Source organism: Taudactylus pleione, unplaced genomic scaffold (assembly GCF_031769625.1).
Source record: "Taudactylus pleione unplaced genomic scaffold, aTauple2 ptg000095l, whole genome shotgun sequence".
Lineage (NCBI taxonomy): Eukaryota > Metazoa > Chordata > Amphibia > Anura > Myobatrachidae > Taudactylus > Taudactylus pleione.
The window spans coordinates 13,120,217-13,140,415 of record NW_028284497.1 but is presented as its reverse complement, the minus strand read 5'-3'; the positions used below and the strand labels follow the sequence as shown (position 1 = coordinate 13,140,415).

The following is a 20,199-nucleotide window of genomic DNA, read 5'->3' as shown; positions in this document are numbered from 1 at the left end:
CAAACCTCTGTATTGCATCATTCTCCAATGTCATCATACAATCACGCCAATTGCATGGTACTAGGGCATGATCCCAAAAGTTATATTCAGAGGGGATTATCACACACAATTAAAACTAAGGCATATATTATATTGCCTGGAGTTAGTAAAATTGGACAAAATCAGCCATAAGATGTTAAGACTGGGAGTCAGTATTACTGCTGGAACGCATGGGAGCCTGTTTATGGAGTCAGAAGTTGACCGCACAAACAGACATAGAATGTCCGTTTCCAACTGGATTAATGAGCATGCTTTTAGTGATTAAACTGAACATTATCAATCACAGTTCTCATTTTGATGAGAGACAGTAATATTTTGACAAATATTCTGCAAGTATGGCAGCATTACATCTTCATAGAAAAAAATATCTTGCATAATTTATAAAAGATGTACATGCAGTTCTTAATATTTACATTTAGAGAACAAAATTAGTTCCAGTTCTAGAAAATAAATTTTTATATGATTCCTCACCTTATCACTGTGAAAAGATGAAGACCTTGACCTCGAAGACCGTGACACGTGGTCTAGTCTCTCTGGTGAGGAGGATTTAGAATGTGAGCTATGTCTGGAGTGGGATGACCTCTCTGTAGAAGAGCGTGATGAACGAGAAGAGGAAGACGATGAGGAGGAAGAAGAGGAAGTAGAGGAGGAAGAGGTGGAGGAGGTGGAGGATGAGGAGGAGGAAGAAGATGACCTCCTCCGTCGGGATTCAATCACAGCAACCTCTTCTACTTCTTCTGCTGCTTCATGTAGCTCAACTTGACTTACAAAGTCTTTATCTTCATTAGGCAGCAATTTATCTGTGGTATGCTGTACAGGAGACATCTCAATAAGATAGGGTGCACCATGAGGCTCTTTAACGTGTTGACCTTCCATTTGTGGGTATATTTTCTCTGGTATAACTATCATTTCATGGATTTGGTAGTTGCTCTGCCCAGGTGACACAATCTGGTCTGTTGCAATGGTTATGTCCAGAAGGCATTCTGACTCTGGATGATTTTGCTCTGCTGATAATGCCAAAGTATGTATATTTAAAGTTTGCACTTCTCCTTTCATGGATTGTGAACTTGCAATAATAGTATTATTCTTTTCATGTTCTGGAGAGTTAGTGCTTTGTAAAATAGATGCATTATCTGCCTCTTCTTGCATTGGAGAGTCTGAAGTGGAAGGAAGTATTGTTTTGGGTGCTCCCTCATTAGGTTTAAGAGACTCCACAGGAATCTTTTTTTCTGGCTTCTCTTCCATAACAGTTTCTTCAAAATCTCCAGAAGTCACTTCTTTCTCCTTTACTTCATCTACTTCCTGTGGGACAAATGTTACATTCTCCTCTGTAATCTCCACATCAGACTGCTTAGCATCCCTGCATATTTCTGAAGTTGGCATATCAGCATCCACTGGAACAACAGTAAGGTCTTTACATTCTTTTAAGGTTTGTTCTGAATTTTCAAGAACAATCGCTTCAGTATTTTGCGCTATAACGACATCAGCTTCTGTTGAGTCTATTATTACAGGTTCTTCCTCTTTATGATCTTGCAAAATAATGGGAGTTGGGGATACTGTCTGGTTTTCGATGTCAAATTTAGTAGGACAATCCTTTGCAACTTCTATAACCTCTGAAATGTCTTTGTCAACAAAGCTACCTTTATCTGTTGTCTCAAGTTCAAGGCAAATCTGATTTTTGATAGTTGCCTCATGAGATAGAGTACAAGAAATAGCATTTTGTGCATCTATTTCAACAGTAGAACTAGAATATTCGGTTGTGCATGCTGAAAACACTGAAACTGCAGGAACAATATGAGAAGTTTCAGCTTCTATCATTGGACCAATATCTTCTTGGATTGTTACTGGAGTCAAAACTCCAGGTGTCAATAGGTTAGGCGTTTCATGAAAATTTACAGAAGCCTGTGTAATTTCATGTACAGCCAGAGGCTTTTCTTCTTCATTATCTGATGATATGGACATAGGAGCTAAAGAAGTAGCTTCTCCATCATCAAATGTTTCTGTCAAAATTGGAGGAGATTCATCCTTCAATGTTGTAGACATAAATTCAACTATACTCGTTACCTCATTTGACTTCAATGTTGGCTGCAATGGTGTGCATGGAGACGTTTCTAGGGTTGTGTCAGAGACCTCTGCTTCTGGTGTCACTAGTGCCGCAGATTCTTGTACTTCCATTATATTTTCAGATATAGTTAAAGTTTCTTCATCAATTGTTGGAGTTTTATCTACTTGCTCCATTTCTACTGTTTCTTTTATCATGGACATTTCTTTTTTAGGAGAACTCTGTTTAACTAGACATTGTTGTTCTTCTGTTGGACCAGAAGGAAACACATTTTTATCAGGCACAATATCAATGCTGGTGGTTGACTCTTCTGTTATCTCTAAAACAGATATACAGGTATCATCTAACTTTGTTTTATTAATATCCTTGTCTAACTTTGTTTTATTAATATCCTCGTCTAACTCTGTTTTATCAACATCCTTGTCTAACTTTGTTTTATCAATATCCTCGTCTAACTTTGTTTTGTCAACATTCTCGTCTAACTTTGTTTTGTCAACATTCTCGTCTAACTTTGTTTTACCAACATCCTCGTCTAACTTTGTTTTATTAATATCCTCTTTTAACTTTGTTTTATCAACATCCTCGTCTAACTTTGTTTTAATATCCTCTTCTAACTTTGTTTTGTCAACATCCACGTCTAACTTTGATTTATCAACATCCTCGTCTAACTTTGATTTATCAACATCCTCGTCTAACTTTGATTTGTCAACATCCTCGTCTAACTTTGTTTTGTCAACATCCTCTTCTAACTTTGTTTTATCAACATCCTCTTTTAACTTTGTTTTATCAACATCCTCTTCTAACTTTGTTTTATCAACATCCTCTTCTAACTTTGTTTTATCAACATCCTCGTCTAACTTTGTTTTATTAATATCCTCATCTAACTTTGTTTTATTAATATTCTCATCTAACTTTGTTTTATTAATATTCTCATCTAACATTGTTTTATTAACATCCTCATCTAACATTGTTTTATTAACATCCTCTTTTTCAAGTTTTACTGCTTTGGTATACTTCACTTTAACGGGCTCTGCCTCTGATTGCTCAAAGTGTTTTAGGTCTTGATTTTTCAACTCAGATATTACTAACATACTTCTTTTCTCCAAATCAAGTGGCTCATTTGGCGCCTCTGGTTCTTGTGCTTTATCAGGAATTTCCGCAGGTTCTGAAGTTTTTAGAATGTCAGGTTGGTCCTGGCGTGTAGTCGATGTCCGAACCCTAAGCTTTCTTGTATTAGTGGAACATGGAGCAATAACTGGGGCAACCACTTCAGGTTTCTCAGACTCATTTGGACCACTAACACACACTGCTGAACTTACATCTGATTTCTCTCGATTTACCTTCTCTGAGATAGACATGGACTTGACATTTGATCGTCTCACTTCAGGACAGATGGACAAGGACAAGCGACTTTCTTTAATGTTAACTTTAGTGTGAGGTTCTGGATCTTGCTTCGCTAATATAGACATCGCTTTAACACCCCTTGATGATGACTTCTCCACAATATGTAGGCTCTGTTCACCCACAGATGTTCTTCCTTCGGATTTTGTGCAAATTGAAGGCTTCATTAGAACTAGCGATGACCTCACTTTAACATCCTTTGTGCTGGAACGTTCATGTATAATCATGGATACACTCTCAGCCTCATCACTTATTTGTGAATCTTGTAGTTTGGACTTAGTTTTCTCAGCTTCTTGGCAATAGAGGGGGGTGGTCTTTTGGATCACACAAGATGATACTGGAGGCTGCTGTGATGCTGGTTCTGAAACACTATCAATCCGCTCTCGAGTACCACGCCCCCGTTTCTGAGGAGATCTTTGACTTTTAGAACTCTCTTTGTGCAGCAGCCTTAGAGAACCTGCTTTTTCAGTCACTGGAGATACTTGCTTTTCAGAAACCTGGTGGTGGATGCCTTCCAGAGACAACATTGGCGGAACACGCTCTTCTGATATCTCTTCTGCCTCAAAGGATGAGATTTTAGAGACAGTTTCTGATAACTCAGGTGGAGAAGGTGAGCGCTTGATTTTCGGTGACTTTTTTTGCTGTTGAACAGCAACTGTCCTCGAAGATCTTCTTCTTTTTGGCGTTTCTTCTTCATCTTTCTCAGTTGTCATCTCCTTTTCTTCTTCTATTTCTTCCTCCTCTTCCTTACCCACCTCTTCTGCTTCTTCTTTTGCAGCAGGTGCATCACCTTTAGATTTACGCCCACGGGTGGATGTCCTACGTGGCTCTTGCTCCTGAGCTGGTTGTGTAATTACAACTGGCTTTGAAGTTTTGACCTACAAAAAGGAATGCAATTAGAATCAAGCCCCTGATGCTATTGATGTCTTAATATGGCATGCAGATGTATATAATTTACCTGTTTAGCCCGGGATGACCTTTTCTCCCTCTTCTTGGGAAGCTCATCTTCAGAATCTTCTGGATCTTCCAAAATTGAATGACTCTTTTCTGTTAAAAAAAGAATGTGATCTTTAGATCCCCAAAGTTCAATGATTTTATTAACATATATAATCATTGTCCAAGCAGAACTACCAGGTCCATAACGGTTAGGAGCAAAGTATATCACTGCCAGTACTCATATCATGTCAATGTGCATGACAGCAATATTTTTTCACTATTCTGGTTTTCAGAAATTTCTGAATTATGGATTCAGAAAAGGTTTTAGATAACTGTATTCTAAAATTATATTTTACATACCTGAAATTGAAAAAATATCCCCTACAGCCCTATGTTTTTAGTCCATAAAACCAGAAAATTTTGCTTTGAGCAGTTTTTCAGGGCAAATTGTACTTCCTGATTGCATATTGGGATAAATATCTTGTTAATTTTACGCAGTTAGGGTAAACCCACAAATATATTAGCCCATTTATTCTTTAACCCATAACATTTATAAAGGATACAAAAAGATATGTATGTACTGTATTACAGGTGACACCTATAATATTCATGAATGGTGTGTAAGTGGTTTTTATTTCATCCATTTTTTTTAGAATCAGAAATAAGTCACAATTATTTTTAAACTATTGAAGGGACGGTGACATCTAAGAAGATTTAATACATGTTATCAATCATATGCTCCAATAAAAGGGGCAGAATGCAGAGAGGTGTCTTAATGCTCTGCAGAAGCAATCTAACTATTTATTATTAGTTATTTATATAGCGCACACATATTCCACACCGCTTTACATAGAATATATGGCCATTCAAGTCAGTCCCTGCCCCAGTAGAGCTTACACTCTATATTCCCTATCACATGTACACACACATACACGATCATTTTTTTGTCAGTAGCCATTTAACCTACCACTATATTTTTGGAGTGTGGGTGGAAACCTACGCAATAATGTGAAGAATATATAAACTCCTTGAAGCCATTTAAATTAAAGACCTCAGTGTTATGAAACAGTAATGCCGACCATTACACCATTTGTGCTGCCCTAATGGCAGAGAAACACATGTTATAGGGCCCTGCCATTACACAGGGAAGAGCTGCTGTCAGCTTTGATCTCACTAGTGCAAATTGGATAAATTAAATGAAAGAAAATGTGTAATTGGTTGCTATGGTTTTAGTGCAAAACAACATTCAATCCTTTGTGACTCTTTAACTAGTGACTAAAAGATATGTGGGACATTTTTAATTACAGCAGTGGCTCGATACAAGATGTCATTTTTAGAATAAGTGAATATAATAGGGAAAATTATGAATACTAAAAAACAGTTGGGGTAAAAAGTGTTACACAACCATGACAACCACATTGTAAAACATCTAAAATTACTACTCTAAAATCATAGATGCTCTCTACTGGGAGCCATTTTCTATGAAGAATTGTATACAGTGCACATCATTTTTAATTGAAGCAGTGAAAAAATACAGTGCATGTTACTTTATATGGGAGCAGCGGATGAATACAGTGCACTTCACTTTACATGGGAGCAGGGAAGGAATACAGTGTGACACTTTTCTTTGGAGAAGGGGGTGAAAGCAGTGCATGTCATTTAACATGGGAGCAGGGGATAAATAGATTGCACATACCTCCATAGGTGCTGGCCAGTAATACAGTGCTCATTACTTTACATGAGAGCAGGGCAGGAAATACATGCATGTTACTTTACATGAGAGCAGGTCAGGAATACAGTGCATGTTACTTCATATGGAAGCAGGGCAGGAATAGCGTGCACGTTACTTTACATGGAAACAGGACAGGCATACAAGTGCATGTTACTTTACAGAGGAGCAGGGCATGAATACAGTTCATGTTACTTTACATGGGAGCAGGGCAAAAATAGCATGCACGTTACTTTACATGGGAACAGGGTAGGAATAAAGTGCATGTTACTTTACATGGGAAAAGGAAAGGAAACCAGTGCACGTTACTTTACATGGGAGCAGGGCAGGAAAAGTGTGCACGTTACTTTACATAAGAGCAGGTCAGGAATAGCGTGCACGTAACTTTACATGGGAGCAGGGCAGGAAAAGTGTGCACGTTACTTTACATAAGAGCAGGTCAGGAATAGCGTGCACGTTACTTTACATAAGAGCAGGTCAGGAATAGCGTGCACATTGCTTTACATAAGAGCAGATCAGGAATAGCGTGCACGTTACTTTACATAAGAGCAGGTCAGGAATAGCGTGCACGTTGCTTTACATAAGAGCAGGTCAGGAATAGCGTGCATGTAACTTTACATGGGAGCAGGGCAGGAAAAGTGTGCACGTTACTTTACATAAGAGCAGGTCAGGAATAGCGTGCATGTAACTTTACATGGAAGCAGGGCAGGAATAGCATGCATGAATCTTTACATGAGAGCAGGTTAGGAATAGGAGAAGGCCAGGAAAACATTGCATGTTACTTAACATTGGAGCAGGGCAGGAATACAGTGCATGTTACTTTTACATGGGAGCAGAACAGGAATACATACTTGGAGTGCGTTTTCCCAGTTCTACTTCTGGCTTCTTTAGAACAGAACAGACAATGTCAGGGTTCATATTTTCATCCTCTGACTCTGTTGAAGATTCTGTGAAGCAAAAAGACTATTTCTAGATGCGCCAAACTGGAGTACAGTCCCCTCTTAGAATGGCAATTATGATTACAGTTATGCTGGGTACACACGGGATGATCTATTCAGCGAACGATATCGCTGAACGATCTCACTTGGAAATTCCTGGTGTGCTGGGTAAACGATATTGTTCATCCACACAACAACGATTTCACAAACGATGAACGACCAACAATTATTCTCCCATATGGCAAATGCACAATATCGTCCAGATTGGCCTGCTTGCATAGCCGATGGCCGATATATAGTTACTGTCCAGCGGGAGCGTGCATCGTTGGTTGCATACACACGGAACGATATATTGTTGAACGATATCGTTCATATCGTAACACTATATCGCTCCGTGTGTACGCACCATTAGGCATAAAGTCAGTTTGAAGACATAGCTTAGTCAGAATCTTGATACAATTACCCTCACACCTGCAGCAATGAAAGGTAAACTAAATGAAGGAATATTAATGTTCAGTTCATTATAGTAGACTTGTTTCCATGTATAAAAATTTGTAACATATTATATAAACATTACCTTTTTATTATACCAGCGATTTGTCCCAAAAGTGCTTACCTTTCTTAGTTCTTAACATTGAGGAAAACCAGCAAAGAATTTAAACATTTTTTTTTTTTTTTTTTTTTAAACATTCCCTCCAATATTAAATTGTATTTGCAGTTAATTTCACTCTCCTGATTGCTCATTTAATCAGCCCGTCTACTGCCTGAATGAAATGTCGGCATTCAAAATTATGTTGTTACCCAAAATTACGTATCTTTTTCGAGCCATCTCATATTCAGAACACCACAAATTCCTTGACTCCCTGAAGAAAATGCTCTCTTGTGTTTGAAACTGAAAAGTCTTGCAATTAGTTGTATGATTTGTTCCAAACTACAAGGTGGCCTGACCCTTGTTACTCCTTTTCCAACTGAGTTATTAAATTGAGAGTGGGCGGAACCAGAGTGTGCCCTCGCCTTAGGGTTCCCCTTACCGGGGGATCTATAGCGGTCTCCTAGAGGGCTTCGGCCACAGCACTGCCTTGCCGTTATTTCAGATACTCTGAAGGTGTGGAGCTTTAAACTCACAACTCACTTTGACTTTGCCTCACCCACCACAATCCTTTCCCTTAAGGCCTTGGACAGGCTATTACCTAACCTCCATGCCTCTTGCTGGCATCACAGGGGACATATGATCCTGGATGGTGATATATTCTCACTCTCATGCCTCCTCTCCGTCCCTGATCTCTGTACCAGATTTGATCTCCCAGCCTCCAACTAGTTTCAGTACTTCCAGATCCAGCATTGGCTGAGGGCTATGAGCTTTACCCCTAACGTCTTCCATTAACCTCATGCCGAGATACTAGCCAGGCTATTACCTCCTCCCAGAGTATCATTTCATTTTGGTATCGCCTTCTGTCACCCATGGACTTATCATGTAATCCCCCATCCAAATGTAGTGGGAGGAAGGCCTTCTCCACACCTGTGGGAATCTATAAACCTTACCTCCAACACCATATTGCAGTGCAATAACCACACCGAAATGCACATTAAACTGCTAAACATACTTTATATGACTCCCACTAGACTATATAGGATGAGGCCCTCCTGCTGAAAGTTCTGTTGGCATCAATGCAACATGCACCCCTTCTGGAGGGAGGTCTATGCTCTTGATCACCAATGTTTTACAATTCAATTCCCCTGACCCGGTGCTGGCTCTACTCCATTCGGATCACCTCGCAGTTCCCAAATCAGCCCGCTATGTCCTTCAGTATATTTTGATATCAGCCAGGGCTGCTATAGCTCAGAGATAGTAAGTAAAGTTTACCCTCCCCTCCTAGGCAAGGTCATTTCTAAAATCCAGTACCACTAAGAAATGGAAACCCTGGGAGTTCCACATTCCACAGGTGCCTAATTCCCCATGATGAAGTGGTACCCCTGGCATGTATATCTCAGAGGGTAAATGCACTCTTACCACACCCAACTATGTGCAGCATCCCACCTCCCTTTAATCTGAATGTGCCTCCATCAGGTGGGCCTGACCATTAACTCCCTGTCACTGCCTTTCAAAAGTATTTATATGTACACTGTTTTGAACTTGTACATTTGTGCCTGTTATTTTTATATCCTGTCTCAGAATGAAGTCTGCCCCTCTCTCCTACCTCCCCTTTTCTTTTCTGTACCCCATAGTTTTGAATTTCAATAAAAATTTAATATTAACGAAAATTTGCCCTAATATATTTTTAAACAATGCTCGCTGACCATTTTAGCTTTGACTACAATTAAAGTTGGGTGTATCAAGTGTGTTTCATGTAAAGTTGCATTAGAAACCACAAGCTGTCTTGCAGCACCAGTGTGACAGGAGCTTCCCCTCATTACTCTGTGCTCTTCTTAACATTCATATGTTTGAACTGGCTTTCATGTTGTAATCTGCATCCATATGAAAATGTTTGAGTTTGAGTGGGCTGAACAGAAATACATTCTCTGTGGCTGTTAACCCTGTAATTCACTTATTTTATTGTAAAGATGAAGAATCTGAACTTGGTCAAAAAACATTTTTTTTTAAATAAAATGTAATGTTATTTAATTACAAGCTACAAGTGTGTCACAGGCTACAGAAGATAACTACATTATCGTGTGACATTAATAGTGATTATAAAATATGAGCAGTTACAGTATATCCATGTTATGTAATATCTGTCATTTATAGTTTTGTTAGGCTAGTTTAGCAGCTATTTAACAAGCTAGCTGTTTTATCTAATAAAAAAATAAAACAATAGCAATTGTGTATTATGAAAACAAAAAAAGATTAAATGGAAAGATAACATCTAATAATTAAATAAAAGCAAAAATATTGCACTTAAGGCACACATCTACTAAAAGACCTCAAAACGACTGCACGATTATGACATTGTAATCGTGCAGTCCTTTGTCAGTCTGTGATGTGCCTACAATGAACTAGCAGTCGTTCAGGGAAGGCACATCAATCATCTGCAAACATGTTGAACTTGACGTTATCGTCAGGTTGTACAACATATTTGTACGATGATAGAGGTCTAAACAACCAGCGGGTGCGTGCATCGCTGGTCGTTTACGACATTTTTTGTAAACGATTTTCAAACGATTATTGAACGATAACGATATTGTTATCGTTCAATCGCTCAATTTAATCGTCTAGTGGATGTGTGCCTTTACTGTACCTTGTGTCCCTGTAGTGGGAGCACATTTTACAGGGCTGCAAAACTTAAAATAAAATAAACCATGTAAACAGTTGGCAATACTTGTATTGAGTAAAGAAGTTTTTTTTTTCTTCAAATTATGCTTTCATTAATTAGATGGACACTTGCGAGCAGTGCCCTTTTACCTTTGTGTCCATTAATACCCAGTCTTGTTTAATTACAGTGTTCCCTATTGTAAAGTGCAATTGAATATGCTGACATTATATAATTAAATACTAATACAGTGTTCTCCATAGGGCCTTTTCCATGGGCGCACCATCTGGCATTTTTCTTGCACCGCCAATTTAACAGATAGGGAGTCGCTGCAACAGGCATCCAGGGCCGGCCCGACTTACAGAACAGTACTTTGGCGCCAGCCAACAGAAGTGTTCATGGCACAGAGTCGCCCCACCGGAAGGAAGATCTCAGCCAAGGAGCCCCCAACACAAGGTCACCCACAGCCCACCAAACAGTATATGAGTGGCCTGGGGTGAAGCGGGGGTGCACTATCTTGTGATAGGTTTATATCCTGCCCCTGAGTCCTGTCTCCCCCCCCATTCCCCCTGACTACCTTGTAATGAAGCCCAGCTTTAAAACATTTCTGGGAAGAACTATGAAATGAACAGGTTCTCCATAATTATTACTTACTAATATTAGGCTGTGAAATATATGGCACATGAAGAGCAACTGAAAATTTTAGTTTTTATATATGAGCAACAGAACCAAAATACAGTGTTCACTACTAACCCAACATTCCACTTCAGCTCAGTTAAAAAATGAATACCTTCCCACCCAACTACTTACACCTGAAGCCCCTACCACAATTTAGAACAGTATCCAGTTGGGACCAGGTACAGGTCATAAAGCAAAGACTGGTTTGCAGTTAAATCACTAGTCCTACCCATGTGTATATATTAACCAACTGTATTTCTGTTTAGCAAGTTGATTAGATGCCACTCCCTCATACCATACCATGGTGCTCAGCTATAATCGGTGCAGGGAATGCAACTGCTATGGGGTCCAGAGGCTTAGGGGGTCCCAGGTTATATAGCTGCATACCAATTTCCCGAATTTGCCTGCTAAGCAATTGGGTCTGACTGACTGCGGTGACATTCCACTCCCTCATACCATACCATGGTGTTCAGCTATAATCGGTGCAGGGAATGCAACTGCTATGGGGTCCAGTGGCTTAGGGGTTCCCAGACCCAGGTTATATAGCTGCATAACAATTTCCCGAATTTGCCTGCTAAGCAATTGGGTCTGACTGACTGCGGTGACATTCCATTTTCATTGAGCGGTGTGTGTAGTTGATGTTATGATATCAAGGGGACACTAATGTAGCATAATCTGAACTGGGCACTGAAATGTGTCATAATCTGAACTGGAGGCACCATAGTGTGACGTAACATGAACAAGGGGCACTGTAATGTGGCGTAATATGAACTGGGGACAGTCTGGGCCCCTAAACTAATGGGCACCCGATGAGCAATTCAATTATTGCTCTGCGTGCATAGCCGTGGTTAGACACATTTCTGCTAGCAGCCTGCTGAGGTGGTTAACAGAAATGTGCGATAAGTTAGCTGCTAAACCCTGTGCTGGTGCTGCCGGCTGTTGCGCCCAAACAGAGCAACAATTAAATTGCTCCATTGTGCACCCAAAAACAATTACCCCCTACATGTCATAATGTTATTTGAGGACACTGTGTTGCATAATGTGTGCTGGCAGCCCTACAATGTGAACTAGGGCACTACTATAAATAAACTAGGGCAATAATATGGGGCATTACATTAACTAGGGCACTACTATGGTTCAGAAAATTAACTATGGCACTATTATGGGGCATAAAATAAAAAATGCCACTGAGAGGGGTCAGTGGCATTGTGCCCCTGAATATTTAGAGACTAACATTTAGTTAGGTATGCACACTCCAGGTACCTAATGTATATCATTTGCTCGGTAATAAACAGCCTTTCACATATATTAATGTCAAATAGTGCTTTACTTCCTCTTTAACAACGCGGTCAACATCACAATCTAGTGGCAGATGACAAGGCGGCTGCAGTTTCAGGGCCCATGTAGATCAGCATGTTAGAAGTAGAGATGAGCGGTTCGGATATGTTCAATCTGAAAAACGATATAATACTGGCTATCCGGCTCTCACGTGTTTTAGATAACCAATATGATAAATCCAAACTAACCTGAATTTGCGCTAATTTGGCGAAAAGAACAGAGTCAAAACCGAACCGCTCACCTCTAGTTAGAAGTATTTTATCATGCTGCCTACCAAGTGCTAACATATGTAAACTCTTCTTAAAATGCTGGAAGCACAGGAGTCAATGAAGTCCTGTTCACATACTCCATAGGAGCTTAACAGTGGTCAGTAAATAACTTATATGTCTCCTCTCAACAGCACTTAACACTGCTGCTTATATGAAGGGCGAAAGCATTATAGCAACAGAGATGAACGTGGATTGTCTCAGTGTTATTTTGAGCACTGTCCTCACATCAGAACTCCAATTGGAATGAGGTGCATGAGAAGCTTTAAAATGCCTGAAAAATGTTTGTCCTAAAGGTGTTGCCAAAATAAGAGAACTGCAATTTCTTATTCTGGGCCTTTCACAGTATGAGCAGATGATACCTTCAGTTTCTTGTGCCTCTCGTGCTTCCCTCTGTAGGCGCTGCCGTAGAAGCTCCTGCTGTTTCTCCAGGTACTGCTTTATAAAGCTGTTCTGGCCCATTTCCTCTCCCATCTGCAGAACAAAATAAGATTACTCCAAACATTACTTGGACCAGACTAAATAGGTTGAGGCATATCTGCTTTCTTATTTATATACTTTGACCTTTCTTTTAAAGTTTCCATTATATAAAAAACACCCACATTAAAGCTGTTAAGCCGCATATCCACTACATGATTAAATGAAGGATTGAATGATAACAACATCATTATCGTTCAATCATCCACAATATCGTGCAGTGGATATGCCGTCAACAACCAACGATACATGCTCCCACTGGTCGTTGACGCCGTCGCTCATCGCCCGAACCTGCTGTCCAACCTGATGATATCGCCAGGTTGTGCAAGTTCAGGGATGAGGGAGGGTGCTCAATGTCCACTGCACAATATAATGAACGATTGAACTTTAACAATGACATTATCGTTCATTTAATAGTGTAGTGGATACACGGCTTTAGGGTAACGTTACATTATTCTCCATAGGCTGTGAGGATCCAACTAGAAGTTGGTTACCCCACATCACTGAGATGCACATTTCGATGTACCCCAATCTACAATCTGTTCTACAAAGTCATGTAATAGCAATACACATATCACAGATGTTTCTGGCAACATACTAAAACTAGATTAGAATCTAAGCACAGCCAACACTCTTCTGTTCTAGGAAGAGAGAGTTCAGAAGCATGGTTTATTTTTTTTTTGTTTAATTCTTTCAGTTTGCAAAATGTAATGAATGATATAGACTGTATTTTTACTAGTAAACTTTGTCACAATCACATCTACTGATGCAAAGTATTCCCTCGCCCTCACCTGACAATTGCATTTCAAACTGCAACATTCTCCTGAAGGACTGAAGATACAGGGAGCAGATTGGGGGTTACAGAAGGCAGCTAAGGATTGATGGTGAACCTGTTCCAATCCGGTGCAATGTGCATAGCTCATACAGAACCAGAGCTCGCAAAGCTCAACTACTCCCTAACCTTAGACTTTTAAATTGAATTCTCCAGCAGTGAAAGGGACTTATTTTGCCAGCACACTTAAAATACAGATTGCCAGAGTTCATGGACAATGCAGAGTCATAAAAAGCAAAAGTCACACTATATGTATATCAAATTAAATAGTCATGATCTGTTATATAGTATTATCCACAGAAGCAGTAGCAAAAAACATTGACATGTCAAAAAGTGTTCTGATGCAGGGTAGACACACAGGAAGGAATTCAAATGAGGTGGTGAGCAGAATTGTGCGATAATTCCTGGTTTTGGACACCCAAACTACTGTTTGGGCGCCCCAACCAGATCTTTATAGACGGATTTAGCCGCTTTACGTGGCTGAACCGTGTCTCTTTGGGTACATGTGTGACAAAGAATGGGCAGGATAGGAGGGCTAGACGCTAGGGGAGATTAGGGTAAGGCTACGGATGACTCAGCCAGAAGTGACACTCACATAACTGTTGGGACCTGGAAGATGCCACTGGAGTTGCTGCAGCCGCTGGAAGCAGGCAAGTCACTGCTAGACGGGTTTAGCCGCTTTACGTGGCTGAACCGTGTCTCTTTGGGTACATGTGTGATAAAGCATGGGCAGGATAGGAGGGCTAGACGCTAGGGGAGATTAGGGTAAAGCGGGCCACACACTAGACCAACTTACATCCAACCAGCCAACTTGTTGATTGGTTGGAATGAAAATCTGGGAAGGAATGGGAGTAAATGACGATCAGCAATTTGCTCCTAAATGCCAGAAAATGGTCGTCAGACAAGTTTGTTAAATGTTTGATCTAAACAGTTTGTTCAAACATCAATTTTTGTCCACTTTCCGGTGTTTGGGAGCAAATTGCTGATTGTCATTTGCTTTCATACCTTACCAGATTTTCATTCCAACCAATCAACTAGTTGGATGTAAGTTGGTCTAGTGTGTGGCCAGTTTAAGGCTACGGATGACTCAGCCAGAAGTGACACTCACATAACTGTTGGGACCTGGAAGATGCCACTGGAGTTGCTGCAGCCGCTGGAAGAAGGCAAGTCACTGCTGTCCCACCAGGGATGATATGTTGACATTCTAACATATTGACATTTCATCGATGTATACATTCTCATGTGGACATATCATACCACACCCCCCGATTAGAAGGCATAATGTAACTGAAAAGGCAATTTTCAGTTTTGTCTGTAAAATCTTAAATACGATGTTTCCAAAACGAACGCAGGCGTGCAAGTGCGTTCGCACACTGTTTAAGGGACGTGCATAAATTACCCACTGTGAGGGCCTACGCAGGCTGAGGCCTGATAGCGTGCATGGCTGTTAGCAATTTCGGAGTAAGGTCAGGGCTTGTACAAGTGTGCATATTGGTCCGATGGTACTCAATTGTACCGATAGTTTAGCTATTCTGCTAAGTATTACGGATGTGCGTATGGTAAAGTGGGTGTCCTTATGTAGCGCTGAGTTTGCATTGCGATCGCAGTGGATTCGCTTGCTATTGCAGTTGAACTGTGTGCGTACGCAGTATTGTGATCCGTAGTGAATCAGGGGCCTGATTCAGAGCCACTCGTAAGTGGCAGCTCGTTCGCTCCGAGCGATGTTTGCCCAACTGCGCATGCGTACGGATCGTTATACGCATGCGCGAACCAGTCAATGCGGCCGAAATTCATGTGCTCGCAAAATAGCGAATGCCTGCTAATTTGAGTGACAGGATGAGGCGTATGTGGGTGGTAACAGGGGAAGGTGCTTGAAAACGGGGAGTGGAGATCCGATCGCAGGCGTGCTTAAAGGTCAAAACGGGCGTTTTATGGGTGTGCATATTTAAAACAACAGCGTCATTGACCACGTCACTGGGTTATTTTATAGCCAGAACTGCTCGCAAAATTGTGGTAGCAAAAACCAACCACAAGAATAGCGAGCAGCTCATACCCTGTTCGATGTACTCGATTAATCTAATAAATAGCGGACATGACGTAGGATGCGAGCGGACAGGGGGCGTAGTTTCCCAAAAAACGACCGCAAGTTTTGTTCGCTCGTTCAGACCTAGAGGCGTGAACAGACCGCAAACAGCGAACGGTTCATTTGAATAGCCACCCCTATTTTCTGGACGAGCGAGCGCAAATAGCGACCGGCTCTGAATCAGGCCCCAGGCCCCATGTTACAATATAAAGTGTGCAAATGCATAAAAAAAACATTTTTTGCATGCAGAGCAGCAAAGTGAATACTGGCTGTTTCTGCATGTAGGCCACAAATGTTGGACAGCTTTATTTTTACACTGCAATTTAGATTTGAGCTTGAACACTCCTCTCTCTAATATAAATCTCTCTGCACCTCTCTCTACCCTGCAGTGCAACAAGGTTTTGCCAAGGTGCAAAGTTACTTCCTTTATTTTTTTCGCTTTGCTTTCAACTCAGAATCAGCTCTTTTTTTTAAGTGGGCAGTGTGTTGTGCTCTTACACACTGCCAACAGAAAATGCAGAAGGGTGCAGATGTGTGGAAGAGGTCACAGATATCAAGACTGGGTCCCAGGTAAGCAACCCATGATTGGGAACCGTTACTACTGAATTTCCTGGTTTTGGAAGAATAATCCTTTAAACACCATAAGCCTAGATAGAAACATGTCATACATAAAGATGCAAGAAATTTGTTGAGCAAAAAATAGAGAAATACTAAATACTATATATATATATATACACATTTATGGAAGATACAGGTAGTGGCACATATACAGCATTGGGATATAGTTGGCATCCTGGCGCACACAATACCGGCGGTCAGAATCCCGACGGCAGTGAACCCGACTGAGTATTAGGGTTAGGCACTAAGGGGAGGATTCGGCTGCTAGAAAAGTGGATTAGGACAAGGTTTAGAATACTTCCTGATTTCCACCATCCGGATTACCGCCGGCATGATCAGCGCCAGGATCGCGTACCCAACCCACAGCATCTTGTGATCTAAAAGTCCACACCTCTGCACTTAGCAACTTGTGTAGTATGCTGCTGCCACTGCTCGATTATCCCTTTCACTTGAAGATGTTATTGGTAATGAACAGCAACAGTGAAGGCCAATTAAATTAGATTCTGTGTTATGTATGTCTAATATATATAAAGCCATGGCTAGAGTCTGTTCTAAACTGGAAATATAAATAATATTCCCAACATGTTAATGGATGGTCGAAAAAGCTGTTCATTAGTACAAGCTTTACACCAGTCAGTAATTGGGGACTTAATGCTCACTAACATTGATTAACTTGCATAAGATATGGCTCCTCTCGAAGGCCTTTTATGCAGACAATTGAATATATGAATTTAAAATAAACTGTATAGGTGTGACATTTTAACATTGTTTATGTACTGCTTATTGAAGTAGATGTTGCTGCTAATAATTCTGGAAGAAGGGACAAGTTGGTTGACACATGTTGGTAAACCTGATAACAGACAAAAAATTAAAGCATATAAATGACGTAAGCCATACAGACCTGCGAATTGGGCTGGAACCCGGTATGGGGAGTTGAATGTTTCTGGAGGTTTTCCAGCATCAGAGCCTGATAAATGTATTATAAAGTTAATTAGAACATTGTACTATACACATGTAACTGCAAAATTCAACATACTAGAAATTCTTTATGTAATCCATTTTTAGAAATGGTGCTTGAAAGTTTGTGAACCCTTCAGAGGTTCTATATTTCTGCTGAAATTTGGCCTAAAACTACCTCAGATTTTCACACAAGTCCTTAAAGTAGATAAAGAGAACAAATGAGACAGAAAATTACACATACTCATTTTTTTTAGGAAAATGATCCAATATCACATATCTGTGAGTGTCAAAAGTATGTGAACCTTTAGGATTAGCAGATATTTTGAAGGTGAAATTAGAGTCAGGTATTTTCAATCTATGGGATGACAATCAGGTGGGAGTGGACAACCTGTCTTTTTTAAAAGCACAGGGATCTATCAAAGTTTGATGTTCACAACACATGTTTGTGGAAGTTTATCATGCCACGAACAAAGGAGATTTCTCTTCTTCTGAGGTCCTCAGAAGAGTTGTTGATGCTCATCAGGCTGGAAAAGGTTACAAAAACATCTCTAAAGAGTTTGGACTCCACCAATCAACAGTCAGACAGATTGTTTACAAATGGAAGAAATTCCAGACCATTATTACCCTCCCCAGGAGTGGTCGACCAACAAAGATCATGCGAATAGCAAGTTATCTAATAGTTTGCAAGGTCACAAAGGAACCCGAGGTGACCTCTAAGCAACTGAAGGCCTTTCTCACATTAGTTAATGTTCATGAGTCCACCATCAGGAGGACACTGAACAACAATGGTGTGCATGGCAGGATTGCAAGGAGATAGTCGCTGCTCTCCAAAAAGAACTTTGCAGCCCGTCTGCAGTTTGTTAAAGATCACCTGGACAAGCCGGAAGACTATTAGCACAATGTTTTGTGGACAGAGGAGTACAAAATAGAGCTTTTTGGTTTAAATGAGAAGCGTTTGGAGAAAGGAGAACACTGCATTCTAGCATAAAAACCTCATACCATCTATGAAACACGGTGGTGGTGGTATCATGTATTGGGCCTGTTTTGCTGCATCTGGCCCAGGACGACTTGCCATCATTGGTGGGACAATGAATTCTGAATTATACCAGAATACTCTAAAGGAAAATGTCAGGACATCTGTCCATGAGCTGCATCTCAAGAGAATGGGGGTCATGCAGCAACGACGCAAAGCACACAAGTAAAAATGGTTAAAGAAGAATAAATGTAAAGTTTTGGAATGGCCAAGTCAAAGTCCTGACCTTCATCCAATCGAAATGTGGAAGGACCTGAAGCGAGCAGTTCATGGGAGGAAACCCATCAACAGAGTTGAAGCGGTTTTGTACAGAGGAATGGGGTAACATTCCTCCAAGCCGATATTCAATACTAATCAACATTTACCGGAAACGTTTAGAAGCAGTTATTACTGCACAACGGGGTCATACCAGATACTGAAAGCAAAGGTTCACATACTTTTGCCACTCACAGATATGTGATATTGGATAATTTTCCTCAATAAAAAAATTAGCAGGTCTAATTTTTGGTCTCACTTTTTGATTTGGTTCACTTTATCTACTTTTAGGACTTGTGTGAAAATCTGAGCTAGTTTTAGGCCAAATTTCAGTAGAAATATAGAAAATTCTGAAAGGTTCACAAACTTTGAAGCAGCACTGAATGTCCCATTTACCAACTGTCCTTTAAGTAACTCCAATACAAACTTAAAATATCATAGTAAGTATACAAGTACTCCTGTATATTTGGTTATTAAAAGAATATGGCAACTCACGGTTCTGAATAACTGCAGTTTTTTGACAGTTTTAAAACCATCAAAATAACTATAGACAAAATCACGTGAAAGTAACAGTAACAACAACTTATTACAAAGTGCTCATTTCAAAAATCACCATCCCACATTTTTGTTAAATAGAAACGTCAGAATTTAATCAATTAGCGGTTTGCAAAAACTACTGGAAAACTTAGGTTATGATAGTGGCTCAAACCACATGCTGGCCAACCAGATGAGTGCAATCATTTAATGTTTAAGGGGACAAAAATCATTAATAAATATTTTACAAGTGCAATACCTGTATTACTTTTTAAATATATTAGGGGTAAAAATTAATGAGTGCATTATTATTTATTGGTAATATTAAAGAGGTGATATTGTAAATAAAGATTTATTTATAATGAGGGAGGGGGGGGGGATTTACTTTTATAGCTCTATAAATGGCATCTACATCATAAAATAGTCCAATGCAACCCTCCATCTCAGCGGTGGTCAACCTGTGGCTCTTGAGCCAAATGCGGCTCCCCTGACTGACACTGAAAAAAGACTCCTCTAATAGCCGCGCAGCTGTTCAGAGGAGGCTCGTCCTTTGTTGCAGCAGTCTGCTCGGCTCCGGAGACATGTACGGGCGATGTGGTGATGTCACACCACAAACAGAAGGCAGAGCTCAACTTGTGACTGAACCTACAGCCACCAGAAGGACACGGTCGCAGCCGCTGGAGTCTACCTACGTGACACAGATAGTAGCAACTTTGTTTCTTATTTGTTTTTTTTATTTTATTTGTGACGTGGGGGGGCTGGAGCCGTGGAG

The 20,199-nt window shown here is 40.3% G+C and overlaps 1 protein-coding gene across 3 annotated transcripts in view; it reads right to left on the bottom strand.

The window, feature by feature from the left end:
- The window catches only part of ACIN1 (apoptotic chromatin condensation inducer 1), a 124,753-nt gene that overhangs the window by 57,439 nt on the left and 47,115 nt on the right, over positions 1–20,199 (bottom strand). For 2 of the 3 annotated variants that reach the window (XM_088469962.1, XM_088469963.1), the window contains exons 2-6: positions 17,547–17,612; positions 12,998–13,109; positions 7,019–7,114; positions 4,461–4,549; positions 511–4,380 (exon numbers count right to left, since the gene is read on the bottom strand). In XM_088469962.1, coding sequence (XP_088326088.1) covers positions 511–4,380; positions 4,461–4,549; positions 7,019–7,114; positions 12,998–13,109; positions 17,547–17,612 — 4,233 coding nt within the window. The remainder of the gene's footprint in view (positions 1–510; positions 4,381–4,460; positions 4,550–7,018; positions 7,115–12,997; positions 13,110–17,546; positions 17,613–20,199) is intronic. The other variant, XM_088469964.1, reaches the window with a different exon arrangement.